Source organism: Microtus oregoni, unplaced genomic scaffold, assembly GCF_018167655.1.
Source record: "Microtus oregoni isolate MIOR12 unplaced genomic scaffold, Mior012 000057F_ref0000458, whole genome shotgun sequence".
NCBI lineage: Eukaryota > Metazoa > Chordata > Mammalia > Rodentia > Cricetidae > Microtus > Microtus oregoni.
The window spans coordinates 10,242,538-10,258,679 of NW_024543833.1; the positions used below are offsets into that span (position 1 = coordinate 10,242,538).

Sequence of the window (16,142 nt, forward strand, 5' to 3'; positions counted from 1 at the left end):
TGCCAGGGAGCTGAACTCAGTGCCTGACCGTGGGCGGTGTTTTAATAAGAACTGTTCTTACGCCAGCAAGTCCTGCCTGGAACACTGACCCAGAGCAGACTATGGCAGGATGCCTGTCTGGGCACCAGCACCCGCCCAGAATCCAGACATCCTCCACCTCCTGAGCACACTAGAAATAAACAGGAAAGCTTGGGGAGGAAGCCTGTTCCTCCATCAGCCCTGCGGGCACCGCAGCAGGCAAGTCTGGATGTCTGTAAACATCTTACTTGCTGTGTTGAAAGCTCTCAATTTTAAGAAGTTCCTGCTTTCATGCCTCAAAGGGCGCAGACTCTTCAGGGAGCGCCATGTGTGCTTTCATACCTCATGTGCAAAGATGCTCCTTGGTACCTAAAGCGGAGTGCTTAGGGAGGGTCTGGGTCTGCTGAGTGAGTCCACACTGCTCCAACCAGGCCCTTTCAGCCAGTTCTCCTAGCCAAAGCCTCGGTCTGTCCAGCAGAAAGATAAAATTAAAGCTGCAAACCTATGGTTACCAAACCAGGTGACAGATGGCCATGGTGACAGACTTTGGCCAAACTGAGAGTCTCAATCAGCTTCTCCAGCTTTGCACACCAGAGACAAGAGCTGTGCATCTGGACTGCTCCCTTCCACCTCGACTGAGCTCTAACTTTAACCCACAGGTGTGGGAGGTCACCCCAGGCCCCAAGGCCACAGCAGGTGCACAGTAAAATGGGGAGCTTGCTGGTGGCCACAGTGAGCTCAGAAAAGGTGACCAACTGAAGTAGCAAAGGAGATGAAGACACTGCCATGTGTCGGCAGGTCACATGCAGCCCTGTGCCATGGATACAACAGAAGGCAAGGTCCACACAGCCAGGCCTCAGCAGTGTTTCACACCTGCACAAGTGCCAGGGTTACAGAATTGCTCTGGCAGCTCTGGTCGGTGGGCTAGAGAGCACTCTGGACTCTGCCAAGGGAATTTACAGTGGCTCCTTGGCTATGGTTCCCAAAAAAGAGGTTCAGTAAGTCTGATCCAACCAGGAGGGATAAAAGCTGTTCCCACTGAACAAGTGCAGACACTTTTTCTTGTCACTATTCCTGAGCAGTAGTATGTAACAACCATCACCGTAACAACAATTTGCATGCTATTTCACTGTGTGGGCTCTTTTCAGTCATCCTAAGACTATTCAAAATTCACAGGTGAGGTGTGTCAAGCGTGGGTACCGGATCATGTTGCCTAGGGGCCTAGAGCATCCTTGGATGTTGGTAGGAGAAAAGAAGCAGAATCTGCTCCAGAACCAATTCCCATGGGTACAGAGGGGCCACTATACTGAGCTGCAATCACAAGGGACGGGATCCCAGTAGGATCCCCTAACTATACCAGCTCTGGGCATCCCAGGCCTGAAGGTTTAAAGTACTTTCAAGAACAAGGTACTGACTTAACAACTAGAACGCAACAAACATGCTTTACTGCTTGGTGTTGTCACGCGGCTGCACATCCTTGGGCTTGGGGGTTTTATGCTCAGTAACCCACGCAACGCACTTTGATACAAACCCTCCCACAGTGCCATCAGAAAGCAGCCATAAACAGCTAATAAAGCCACGTTCTTTCCTTTAGCACACACGAATGAGTGCTAGTAAATACACCTCTAACTCCGCTCAATGCTGTTTGCAGCAAAGTCAGACAAGTTTATAGGAAATGCCTCTCCTACGGCTCGGCTCCAGCAGAACATCTCGCCAGACACACAGTTCATCCCAACGGGAAATCCTCTGTCTGACACACAGTCGTCCTTCTGGCTACAATGAGAAGTGGAATAAAAGCCACAGGCTTATCTGTGTCGCATTTTCAAATAACTTCATCTTTCCTGAGAGATTCAGTTCATTTTCTTTTCCTATGCCTCACAGAATAATCGGTGTATTTTAGAAACAGAAATTGGTCATTTGCTTGTCATTTTCCTTTCAATTTAGTGTTCTCAGTCTCCTAGACTAAATGTTGCCACCCAGTCTGTGACCAGTCGTGACTCTTGTCATTGTAACTACTTCCCTTTCAGTTCAGTCACAAGTTATCCAAGTCAGCAGCTAGAGGTGTATTTTGTGCTCCTGAAACTAAAAACTGTCAATACCATCACTGCAAGGCATTTCTATCCTTATATTAAAAGATAAGGACTTCTATAAAACCATTCCCCAATAAAATGCAATAATTATAACCATTCTTATAAACACTGTGATAACCATAAAATTACATATACTGTAAAATGTTCTAAACAAAATTATAATAAAATATCAAGGTCTGTGGTCATAATGAATGACTCTTCATAAAACCAGCCTTACTATAAGATACACATTTCTAGCACAAACCACTCATGCACAAACCAATTCATGTCTGGAAACCTAAGGCCCAAAAGGAAGGTCCTGCTCCATGGCAGAGCAGGGGCAGAGCTGAGCCTCACCAACTTTCCTGCTGGTGCATCTTTCCTGAGCTGGGTGCGGACACGAACCTGGAGTACGCCAGGCATATCTACCACTACACCACACTCTGAACCCCGCCTGGTCTGTGCACTTACTTTAAAACATCCCTCCTAACATTTGAGTGATCACAAATTCTAAATCAAAGGACAGGAAAAACTGAACTTTTATCCTCTTATCAAGATAATAATGATTTGGCTGAAGGTCAACATCCTCACAATTTAAATATAACTTGAGAAGAAAAAAAAACAACTATTTTAATCCTGCGCCTACATTAAAGTAACTCATGCCTTGTGGCAACAGTATAAACGATGCCCGTTCACCACCTGGCCAAAAAACCAGTGCAAACCAGATGATATTCTCTGTCCACAGCCAATAGATATCACTCGGTTAAAAGCAGCAAACAAAGGAAGGAATGATATTTAATCCACAGATCTAATAAACCTTGACAAAGAAAACCGTGCCCTGTCCCTTTCACAAACAAGAGTGGGGCCCAGGCTGTATAGATGACTTTTAAAAGGTATGTATATACTTAGATGGAGCGATAGCTCAGCGATTAAGAGCACTGCCTGCTCTTCCAAAGGTCCTGAGTTCAATTCCCTGCAATCACGTGGTGGCTCACAACCATCTGTAGTGAAATCTGGTGCCCTCTTGAGGAAGAGACCTGGTCAGTCGTCCTCAACACCTTAGACCATGAAACCCAAAATAGACAAGTTCAACAGAACAGCCATATACGGGCTGCCCATGCACGCTTCAGCCAGGGCATAAATTTAAAAATTTTCATTCATACACACACACACATTTAATACCCACATGTACATGTATGCACAGACAGGCAGGCACGCATACATACACGCACACACGCACACACACACGACAATGAAAGTACGAAGTTTGTAAAGGATTACAGTGAGTCTGGGTATGGCTGCTGCAATCAGGAAAACAATCCAAGCATCATTTTAAGAGGCACAAGTCAGCACAGGCTGTCTGAGCTCTGCTAAGAACCCAGACTCCACCTACCGTTCTCCCATTACTTTCTTCTAGCTACATCTGAATGCTTATTCCACAAAAGGCTGAAAAACAGTTTTACAAATCACCCACACCCAGTACAGAAAATGAGAAAGCAGAATCTGCAGTATTCGTCAAGATGGCTTAATGCGTCAAGGCGCTCACCAGCAAGCCTGGGCCCCACATGGTAGAAAGAGAAAACAGATTCCCACAAGTTGTCCTGAATTCCACACATGTGCAGTAGCATGTGTATGCCCATAGATACGTACATGCACATACACACGAAAATTAAAATTTGGTGATACTATCTTTCACTTCACCCTCAACTGAGGTTACACCTTCGGGAACAGCATTACAACATCCCATCGTTGCCTGTCCTGTAATCAGGCATGAGAACCTCAGATCTGAGAGCAACGACTTCTCTACTCACCACCCTTGAAACGCGCGACTTCTGTGGGCCTGGGCCTCCCCATTCACCAGCAGGAGGAAAGGCAGGGGGCAATTTTGTGAGCACGTGTGTGGGGGATCCACTTTTCCTGAATATAATGCAGCAAAGGGGGCTGGTGCAGTGAAAATCACACGAGCAAGAGCCATGGGGATGAGAGACCAGCTTTTACACCCTGGCTAGTCACCAGAATCACCTGGGAGCTCTAAGAACCGGCTACGTGTGCACTTCCTTGGCCGCCTGCCTGTGGCCTTGGGAGCAGGTATGGCAGGGCACTAACGGGAGGCTCTTCCCGAGCTCTCCCCTAACACAACAGCTGCTTCCAAAAGCGGCTCCCATTCTCAGGTTAGATCCGCTGTCAACATGAATTAGATACATGATCACAGCAAAAGGTAGAAAAGGATGGGAAACACAGTATCAGCATAATCTCAAATTATCCTTCCACAAAGCACTTATTAATTACAATGGAAAATAGCAATTTGCAGTGAAGAAACTTGGCAATCACCACAATAACCAAGTATTTAGGGTTGACAAACCCAGGAGTGAGTCATAGAGCCACCAGGTACACCCTAATAGGACGCACTGAGAAGGACAATGCCACTTCCGTGACATCCTTACCAAAATCAAATAGCAAATCACAAGGGAAACACCAGACAAGCCCAAATTGTAGGATACCATATTAAATCATCATGAAGACGACACAAAAGGTCACGGATGGAGTAGAGTTGGAAGATCAAGCAACTGAACACAAACTCAAGGTTTAGACTAGAGACAGGGTGATAAGGGGGATGTTTGCTGAACAACTCGCGTATGCCTGAAGGACCGTTGACTCTACTTTATCAATGAGGATGTATACCCAACTTTCTATCACATTCTCTAATTACAAAAATGGCCAAGCCAGATAATGGACAAATGGAAGTTCTAACCAATATTTGCAAGTCTAAAATTACTTCAAAATGAAATTTTATAAAATATATGAAGTACAGTTTAGGGCAGGAGACATACCTCAGTAAAAAAGCCTGGGTTCAATTCCCACCAGTGCATAAACCACTGTGGCAGTGCATACCTGTAATCCCAGGACTCTGGAAGTTAAGGCAAGAGAATCAGGAGCTCAAACCGTCCTTGGCTACCATATCAAGATGAAAACCAGCTGGCCTTTGTGAGACCGGTCTCAGAAATAATAAAGGGTGCCGAAAACCATCTCTCATAGAAAGATTCTTTTGTATAAACTTTAATTTTTACTAAAGGTGGTGTGTCAGTGCACACTTACAATCCCAGACACAGAGATAGGATACATAGCAAGACCCTGTCAGACCAGGGGCAGGGATTCTAGTGCTGGCAGGATAGCTCAATGGGTAAAGGCACCTGCCATTCAGCCTGATGACCAGAATTCAATCCCTGGATCCCCCGTGGTAGGAGAGAACTGACTTTTCCAAACTGTCTTCTGGCCACCCCATGTATGCCATAGCACATACACACAAAGTAAATAATTTTTTAATTAATTTGGGATTCAAAGAAATAATAGCTATTGAACTGCACTATTCAAGACATGCAATGTCATGTCATCAATTTCAAAAGCACCTGTGCGGTGACCATTACTGGTTCTATTTCCCAGGCCATATAAAGAGAAGTTGGGTAGTTACCGTTGTACAAAGCCCCACCGTTGATAGGTAGGTGGTAATGCACCATTCAACAAGTCTGGTAGGCCCCATCTAAGTTAGAGAAAAAACCTTGTACATGCAGCCGAACTCTAAGGCTCTTAGCTTCCTCTGGACAGATCTAAGTTTTGTAACCCATCCCTGCCCCTCTGCTTTGGACTCTTCATATCAACAAGTTAGTAACAGTTCCTTTGTACTTCTATTACCAATCAAGGAGAAAATGACAGTTATCATAAATCATACTTTACTCTTAAAGACTTGAACAAATACAGACAACTTACTTTTTGTGTTACACAGCATTAGCTCTTATAACTGCATATGAGTTGATCTGTAAGAATGGCCTCAGACATGATCTCATTTAGTAGATATTAATTTAGGTCCCTAGAAAGACCCCACAGAGCAATCAAAAAAATGAAAATAAAAAACATCAGGAGATATATAACCCACCTGAAACTGAGGAAGGACTCATAGCTTGGAGATCTTCAAGCAATGACACTGAGCAGCTAATTTTATGGCAAAGAGTACAGAGACCCCAAAGATAAAAGGCATTCTATGGTTAGAAAACTATTTAGAGCCACAAACCTGTACTTCGCCTCTGTGCCTGTGACTACCACAAACGCCCCGTCCCACACGAGAAAGCGCTGGTCCAAAGAGAAATACTTCGATTAGTGACGTTAGAGATCCTCTGCAATGTACTGTTATCTGAAGATAAAGAGTAGTAACAAAACCAACGCACGACTCACCACCAAGCGTTTGTGACCAGGGTACAGGGAGACAGCGCAGCAGGGAACGGTGCTCGTCACCCAAGCCTGAAGGCCTCAGCTAGACTCCCAGAACTTATAGAAGGGTGGCAGAAGAGCAGATTCCAGAAAGTTCTTTTCTGACATCCACAGGCTTGCTGTGGCATGGGTAACGACCCCCCCCCCACACACACACACATTGATCTCCACAGGCTCTCTGACACAACCCCCAATACGCACATGCCTACCACCCTCCCCCCACAGATACATACATACACAAAAATAATAAAATTTTCAGAAAAAAGAGTTCATCACCAAAGAGCATGTTAAATCCAGCCACACTGAATGATGACATCAACCTCAGCAAATGATCCTTTTTACTGGCTGTCTATCTGAGGAATTCCTGTGACAAGCAAGTTTACCAGTTTTTAATTAAACTTTTAATATATACTATCTGGGCCAGTAAAGTGGCTCAGTAAGAAAGACGTTTGCATGCAAACCTGACAACCTGAGTTCAATTCCTGGAACCCAAGTGTATAGTCAGTGTTAACTTAAGAATCTAGAACCACCTGGGAGATGGAGCCTGTGGGCATGCCTGAGAGGAACTGTCTTCATTACATCACTTAAGGTGGAGAGATTGCCCACTGTGGGTGGCACCATTCCCTCACTGGGATCCTGCACGTCTAAATGGAGAGAGAAAGCTAAACTGCGTGAGTGTGCACTGCCTCTGCTTCTCAAGTGTGGTGTGATACCACCAGCTGCTCCAAGCTCCTACAGGCTGCCCTGACTTACTCACCATGACGGGGCTTGGTGTGCCTTTGTTCCCTCAAGTTCCTTCTGCCAGAGTATTTCATCACAGCACAGAAAAGGAAAACACCATGGAAAATGGAGGAGGAAGATGCTCTACAAGGCTGTCCCTCTGAGAGGCACACGCATGTCACAAAATGTGGGCACACACACATGCACACATACATACATACATACACACACACACACACGACAGTAGATTATTGTAACATAAAAATCCTAATTTATACTAGCTGAGGATACCCCTAACTCAGATCTTTTCCCCAAACCTTAAAATAACCAACCGTTCTGTCAGCGCCTGTGACTGTACTGCAGCGGGCCAGCCCTGCTGTGCGGTTACTGAGAACTTACCCCACACATGCATGTATTTTCCTCCAGTCCTAACTGTAGTCTCGGAGACAAGTATACCTTCACTTTGGCGGGTTCTTCCAATGAACAGTGGCACTGCGCCAGGTAAACTAGCAAACTGGGGTGCTTCTGGCCAGACAGGGGCGACAGGAAGCCTTTCCAAACCGCCTATTCCCACAGAAGAGCAGCGTATTTCAGAGCCTCGACTCACCCTAGCCTATAAGCACTGAAGGGTGCTTATCACCTCACACACAACTTCTGCTAGGACACTGGAGGTCACAAGAGTATAACTCAAAGAGAAAGTTAAGTCTAAAACGGGTGATGTGCCTGCCCAGTCAGACCTTACTCACACTCCCTAACATAAGAAATATTTCAACCCACTAAGCAGCAGGTACCAGAGTGCCCACAGATGCAATGGAGGATGAAGGACGTTTGGTGGGAGAAAGAAGGAAGGGCTGCCACAGAAGCATTCAAGAGGAATCATTTGGGACTAGGGGACTGAGAAGGAACTTCTAGATGAGGAGCTCAGCTGAGCCCTAAAGGATGAGCAGTTAGCCCCCAAGAGTAGTGTGGTCCCTCACACTACTAGACTGTCACCTCACCTGAGGAGATCCGGAAACAAATCATCAGTGTTCAGAACATTGAAAGGATTTCTTTGCTCAGGGTGCAATTTCTGAAGACACAACAGGGCTGCGGAAGGAGCAGACCCAGGAAGGCAATGTACGAAGACTTGACTCTCAAGAGTGATGGGAACACAATGTTTTATGAAAGAAGAGACACAGTCCAATCTCACTTTTGAAAATGTTCTCAGGGGGAAAGAAGAAAGAGCATGTTCCCTGCTGCCAGTGAGAAGAATAATACATGAGAACGCACGGATGCCTAGATGAAATCACACACATCCCACAAGAAACACTTGTTTTATCTAAAGAGACAACGTACTAAAGTGAATGCAATAAAAACGCTGCTGTATAACTTGGAATCCCTGGATAGGTAAAGAATTTACAGCATTTGGGTGGTCAAAAAGTAAAACATTTGCTTCATGAGTGGCTCAAATAAATAGTATAAATAATCAAGACTGATTAATAAATGTGACTAATATCCCATATAAATAACTTCCCCCAAAGTCCAGTATAAACTAGTTGCTAATCAGTTCCTTCACATTTTTATACAGTTCCCCAAGAACAAAGAAGATAAAGATTAAAGCAATAAGATGATATTTTATCTTTTAAAATATTATGCTTTTGAACCCACAGATCAGTTTTAGAATCATCAAAAGTGAGACAAGCTATATTCCTCATGATGTGATATAAAAATAATGAAATACCCCGATTCTTATTCTTATCCAGAGATTTCAACCTGAGGCTGGGGAGATGGCTCGGTGGGTAGAGCACCTGCCAACAAGTACTGGGAGCCGAGTCTGGACGCCCAGAACCCAGGGAGAGCTCCACCTAGGAGAGCATACACCGGCACTTCTACGGTGGGCTGGGATGGAGGCAGGGACAGGAGAACTGGAAGCTCATGGGCCAGAGAGCATGATGTATGAACAAGAGACTATCTCAAACAAGGGGGAAGGAAAAGACCAACACTCAACATTTCCTCTGACTGCTACATCAAAGCCTCACTCGCTCACGGGAGACATGCGCACACAAAGATGTCAAATCCAGTAACGATAGAGATAACCTATCAATATGTTAAACACTTCATTTTTACCCAGCAGTGGAGGCGCACGCCTTTAATCCCAGCTCTTGGGAGGGGAGGCAAAAGGCAGGAGGATCTCTGTGAGTTCGAGGATCTCTGTGAGCTCAATGCCAGCCTGGTCTACAGAGCAAATTCCAGGACAGACAGGACTACACAGAGAAATCCAGTCTCAAAAAAAAAAAAAATGTAATTTTCATAATAATCCAATAGTACATTCAAAATTAAAATTGAGAGAATCCTGCTATGAAATTATACAACAACTATATAATATTATAAGAATTCTTTCTGGATCCCCAACCAATCAGAAAATGTGAACACAGCCTAACATGATATTCAATACAGTAATAGGCGATATCAAAAATAATTCTGCTTATGCTATTAAGTCTAATCGTTAAGTGAGGTTTTTTTTTTTATTTTTACATTTATTTGTTCTATGTATGTGTGTGCACATGCATGTGTCCACAAGTGTGGCAGTCAAAAGGCAACTTGCAGGAGTCTGTTCTCTCCTACTATGTGGGTTCTGGGGACTGAACTTAGGTCACCAGACTTAAGCCATCTCACTGGCCCTTTTAGGTGGTTTTAAAAAATCCATACCAGTTAAAAATGTACATTAATCATTTTTAAAAGAGACTGTGGGCTGAAGAGATGGCTCCGCAGTCAGAGCGCTGACTGCTCTCACAGAACCTCAGTTCAATACCCAGCACCCACAGCTGACAACAGAGGATCTGGCACCCTCTTATGGCCTCTGTAAACACTGCACACACAGTTGCACATACATGCAGGCAAACACTCATAAAGTAAAAACAAATAAATCCTAAAAGAGACAGAGTACCATCATCTGGTGACTCTCTTCAGGAGTTGAACTGCAGAGTTTCCTAAGGGATGAGGCTCATCTTGTACTATAAACTCAAGGAAGGACAGGTGAAGTACAAGGCCACCGGCAGCACTCGGCATCACTGCAGCCTCTCCACCCTCTCTCCTCCTTGCTGGGAACAGACTAAACGGCACACTCTAATGCCTGCCTTAGCTTCACCTGCAGTAACCTCAGCTATCAACAGACATGATGGACAAGCTATGCCTACTGTTGTGTGTGCAAGGGAAGGCAGTTGGGATTGGGAGGGTTTGGGAACGTCCCATTCCACATATATAGAAAGAGAGGCATACAGACAAAGAGGTCACACTAATCCTAACCCTGACAGAGCCACAAGCTGAATGGCCAGCACAGACGCTCCTCCTGGTGCTGGAGCATGGATGTCACGCTCACTGACCTTCCCATGTTCCTTCCTCATGTGAGAGAGATACACATCCCTCTGTGTGAACAGACGGTCACACTCCCAACACGTCCACCCGAGACTGGCCGTCTTCTTCGATTCTGTGGATTTCTTTGCAGGAGATGGAGACTTCTTTTCCAATTTCTCTTTCCCATTCATAGCCTTGGCATCCTCTCTGCTGTGGTTTGTTGAATTCTGAGTTGCAGGCTTAATGCTCAAAGGCAAGTTTATACCCAAGTTTGGAGGCCCTTCAATACTTTTCAATGTTCCATGCATAGACTGCATTATAAAAAGAAAAGAAACGCCTATCATAAGTCACACCGATTTGACAGAATGACAATTATTCACAAAATATTTCCCAAACTAAAAATACACATTTTTAAAAGCATAAAGGGCAGTCAGACATGGTGGCACACACCTATAACGCCAGCACTCAGGAGGCAGAGGCAGAAAGATCTCTACACAGCAAGTTCTGGGCCAGCCTGGGCTACAGAGTAATTCTTATCACAAAAAAATTTAAATAAATCAAGATGAATTAAAAACAATGGAGCCATGACGTGTAGTGGTGCACACCTTTAAACCCAGCACTCAAGAGGTAGAGGCATGCAGATGTCTGTGAATTTGAGGCCACCCTGGTCTATGTAGACAGTTCTAGGCAAGCCAGGGTGGTATTGAGACCCTGTCTCAAAAAAACAAAACAACAACAACAACAACAAAAATGAGTCAGGGAAGGGGGATAAAGGAACATTAACTTTCTTTACTTGATGAGAGGGCTCACATGTCAAGGCACATGTGTGGAGACCAGAGGACAACTTGAAGGAACTGGTTCTCTCCTTCTACTGTGTAGGTCCTGGGATGAGACTTGAGCCATCGGGATGGCAGAGGGTACCTTTACCCACTGAGTGATCTCTCCAGTCCCATAAAAAAACATAATAAATTAACTTTAATGACTGCTCTAAGCTATGTTTCAGTTTCAACTTTTTAAATTTATTTATTTTGTGTGCATGTGTTTATGTGTGTGGGATCACATGTCACACACCACATATGGAAGTTGTGAATCTACTGGGAGTTAAGCATCTCATTCCACCATATGGAATTCAGGATAGTCCTGAAAATCAAACTCAGGTTGTCAGGGGCCTTTACCCACTGAGCCATCTCATTGATCATATCAAGGCCTATCCATCAGTGCCATTTTAGCACTCTCTGAAGATAGGACCCTGTACTGGAACATGTTAGTTAACCCCCATCCCCCAGCCAAGAGCAAGTCCTCTGGAGATGGCTTCACCTTCCCACTTACAGAACTGTATTAAGTAGTCTCGCGTGCAAAAGAGCATCCAAGGCCCATGATCCAGCAAGCCATGCTACTTCTCACATTCTCGGAATACCTGTAGCCTTTAGGTACAGGCACTGTCAGGATTTGGGGGTAATTTCCACCTCTCAATCACCCGTTACTGCCTCTACATGTGTACCCAGTAGGTACTCAAAAAGCCTTTTCAAATTGGGTAGCTGTTTATTATCATTAACAGCCCACAAACAGCCATCCTGAGCTCACAGGACTTCAGATGTAGTAGGATAAAATCAGTACAATTTGATTCCTTTTTACCCCTTTGCAGTCCTAAGCATTGCGTCTAGGGCTGTATGCATTCCAGGCAAGTACTCCATACTGAGATATGCACCTTTCTACTTTTTATTTTGAGGCAGTCTCACCAAATTGCCCAGGCTGGCCTTGTACTCACTATTTAGCTCAGGCAAATCCTGAACTTGCGACTCCGTAGCTGAGGCTACGCGCAGTACCACCAGACTCAACTGATGCAACTGATTCTAAAGACTTTTGTTTCTTGTTGCCTGTATCCTAAGGCAACAAGTCTGTCTCAAGACACAGTTATTTGTGAATGGGGCCTTCTCTCCTGATAAGAAGGTAGTTTGTCTCACAAGTTCTGTGCCTACCTAGAGGAGTACATTCACAGGAGCTGTCCCTCGGGAGTTCTGAGACCTAGGTCCCTGTTGTCACCAGACCAGCTCTGTGGAAGGCTTGGCCCCAAATTCCTCCTGAGTGGTCAAGGAAGACATTCTAACTCCCCAGGATGCTTTCTTAAGAAAGGGCTTAGCTACACAGTTCAGTATTAGTGGCCCTCTTGCCCCCTGTCCTTCCCAGGAGGAAAAGAGAGTGGTGTGGTAGCCTCTGAGCAAGGCAGACAGTTTCCTAAAGTCACACCTGCTTTTCTCCAAGTACATGCCAGACTTCTGTGTGCCCAGAAAGAAGCTAGTCTGTGCCTCAGTACACAACTTACCTGTTTATACTTGTGTGTGTGTGTATGTGTGTGTGTGTGTTTCACACGTGTCCATGTGAAGACCAGAGGTCAATCCTAGGAGTCTTCCCTCCATTTTAACAACTGCTCTCTCTCTCCAGCCCCTGGGCTTTTTTTTTTTTTTTTTAAGAAAAAAAAAACATGTCTAACCATTTTAAAAATAAGGGACAAATTCTCAAGTCTTAAACTTTCCATAAACTTCAAGACAAATGGAAGACAGGGCAGGGACGCATTTCTCCTCTGTAAAATAACCCTGGGGACAGAAATCACCAAGAAGTGGGGATTCTACCAAGACAAGAAGAGCACTGTGCTGAAATCAAAGTTTCTAAGTTATTTATTGTGTATTTGTCTATACACTGTAAGTAAAACAAAAATCAACTATCTTTAATGAAAGAAATACAAATATGTCTAGCATATGCAAGGTCCTACATTTGATCACCAGAAACATCTTTTTAAAATACTAATACAACTTAATTCATTCAGAAATGACTTTCCTTTGGCTCTTGCAACAGCAGCTAACCTAGATAAAAGGTTCAGCTGAAAGTGAATGTCAACATGGAGGGTAAGGACCTACCAAGTAAATATAGACATATCCTGGGAGAACAGGGACATGGTGTGAATCAGGTAAGAAAGAGTCACCTGAAAGACAGGCAGAAAGAGAAGACAGCAGAAGAGAGAGTGTGAGAGAGACACTGTGTGTGTGTGTGTGTGTGTGTGTGTGTGAGAGAGAGAGAGAGAAAGAGAGAGAGAGAGAGAGAGAGAGATAGCGTGTGTGTGAGAGAGAGAGAGTGTGTGTGTGAGAGAGAGAGTGTGTGTGTGTGTATGTTAGAGAGATTGGGGGGGGGCAGGGAGAGCCACCCTCCCCAACACCCCCACTCCAGTTCTCCTTTATGACTAACTGCTCACAAGTACCAGGCAAGATAAATATAGAGCAAGTAAGAGCCGCATCATTTTAAACATAAAGATGTCTTAAAGCACTGTATTTCTATTCTTTCCTACCAAGCATAATGTAACAGGAGTTTAGGACGCTAGCTAGCATGTACATGAAACAAAAACAGCCCCACTGTTTTCCCATCACATAGGCTGGGAAGGGTCCAGATAACTACAACAATCTCTCTCCATGGTCACGGGATTAGACCATTCTTCCTCAATCTCTATTCTTTGGGGCCTATATTTATCCACATTCACTATTACAAGAAGACTCCCCTATCCCACCCACACACCACTTCCTCAAGCCAAGCTTAAGTTCCAGAAAGCAAATCTCAGAAGCCTTGGAGAGGCAACTCGCCCCTCCCTGCATACCTCCTGTTCGCAGGGGGAAAGAGAGAAGCTAGAACTGAGCAGGAGGGGCACCAGCCTCTAATCCCATTACTTAGGAGGCTGAAGCAGGAGATTTCTGGAAAATCAAGGTCAGCTTGGTTTATGTAGTAAATTCTAGGCAAGCTGGAGTATCATCGTAAGACCCTATCTATTAAAAGGGGGGCGGGGGAGAAAGGAAGGAAAAAGAAAGAAAGCCGAAATTAAGTACCAGCCTTGAGACTGTGAAAATGGAGCATGTTGCCTCTTTAGGGGCGTGGAGACGAGCATCCAAACAAGGCACTTACACTAACACCCACACCAGGTCCAACACCCAATCTGCCCTAAGTATTTAAAGCCAGCAGCTCAGTGCCTAAGAGCACTTAATACTTACTTTCTTGCAGAGGACCTGGGTTTGGTTCCTAGCACCTACATGGTGACTCACAACCATCCATAACTCCAGTTTCAAGGGAACTGATACCCTCTTCTGACCTCAGAGGGCACCAGACATGCATATAGTGCCCATACATACATGCAGACAAAACACACATACACATAACATAAAATTAGGGGTGGGGGAGAAAACTATGCAGCCCTGGCTAGTCTGGAACTTGCCATGTAGACGAGGCTGGCATTGAACTCACAGGGATCTTCCACCTGCCTCTGCTACCAATTCAAAGTGTGTGCCATCATGACCAAACTACATGCTATTTTTTATAGAGTGAAAAATATGAAAGACTAAATCAAATACAATGCAAATTTAAGTGCTTATATGATTTCAAGGGGGAAATCTCCATTTTTCTGAATGCACTAATATTTGTATAAATTAACAAGACTCATCAAAAGTCCTGTTTCCTAATTCCATATGACAGAGTTCTAAAAACAGAACACTACAGAAGCTGTCAAGAGCACATAATGCACTTGCGGAAGACCCGAGTTCAATTCCCAGCACCCACCCCACACCATTTACAACTGCCTGTTCTAGATCCAGGAGAATCTGAAGTCTGGTCTCCACGGGCACTCACATGCATACACCAGCACACTGACAAATACACATGGTTAAAACAAAAATAAACCTTGTTTCTTTAAAGAAAACTCAAACTATCATTTTCATGTAAAATAACCTAATAACCTCATTATTCTTTTAAACCAGAGCATGCACACCAGCTCCTTCTCAGTGTCTTTGGGAGGCAGGGCTCCTGGATACATGGCACCCCAAAGCTATCTGTGCATAAGGACAGCCTGTGTCCTGAGCCGATGTCCATCTCTTTCCCTAGGTAGCAGCATGCTTTACAGAAACCTGCAGTTCAGCCAGGGCCCTACGACCATGCATGTATCTGCAGTTCACTAAGACGGGAGGAGAGACGCGCACACACACCTTGATATGGTCCATCATAAGTTGCTTCTGTGCATATAAAAGAGAACAGTCTGGACACTTGAAAACAGACACCTTCTGGTTTTCAATGTGCTGGTCAAAGTGGCGATACAGCAAGGTCTGCAGGGTGAACACAGTGTCGCACATGGAACACTTATAGATTACTCTAGAACAGAAGAAGCGCAGCGAGATACAGTCAGTCAGCCTTGTCTCAAAGGAGCTACGACTTAGCATCTAAAGAACTCGGGAGGTAGAAGCCATTGAAAGAACACAAAGAACATTTTAGCTGTGATACAAACTTTTCAAGACAACTGGCATCTCTCAATTGCAGATAAGTCTTCAATTCTGACTAAGACACATTCAGCGACATTTGTTTAGAGATCTCAATAGCTGACCATTTTCTACCTCACAAGGATTTTGTACGAAATCTCCCAGAACTGATACACACAGCAAGAAACAGTCACAATTTCTCTCCTTCCCACCCTCTTTTCCCTCTTTTAAACAAGGATTGAAAAGGCAATACAACCAAACAGTAGCCTTCTAACCTGAAAAAGGATGTGGGGGCAATTTTTTTGTAAGGTCAAACAAAACAGTATGACTCAATGGTGGTGCCCTGACTAAAAAAAGAAATTTGATTAATGAACTAAAGACACCCAAGCTCCAGTATCTGGACAACCTGCCCCGAGTTTACACTTAAAATCATCAATTTCACACTTGAATATCAACC

The 16,142-nt window shown here is 44.4% G+C and overlaps 1 protein-coding gene across 9 annotated transcripts in view; it reads right to left on the reverse strand.

Moving 5' to 3' along the window:
• The window catches only part of Znf532 (zinc finger protein 532), a 98,316-nt gene that overhangs the window by 15,057 nt on the left and 67,117 nt on the right, over positions 1 to 16,142 (reverse strand). For 8 of the 9 annotated variants that reach the window (XM_041639184.1, XM_041639183.1, XM_041639179.1 and 5 more), the window contains 2 exons: positions 15,419 to 15,581; positions 10,433 to 10,714 (listed from right to left, as the gene is read on the reverse strand). The exons of the other annotated variant lie outside the window; for it this stretch is intronic. In XM_041639184.1, coding sequence (XP_041495118.1) covers positions 10,433 to 10,714; positions 15,419 to 15,581 — 445 coding nt within the window. The remainder of the gene's footprint in view (positions 1 to 10,432; positions 10,715 to 15,418; positions 15,582 to 16,142) is intronic. 9 annotated transcript variants of the gene reach the window in all.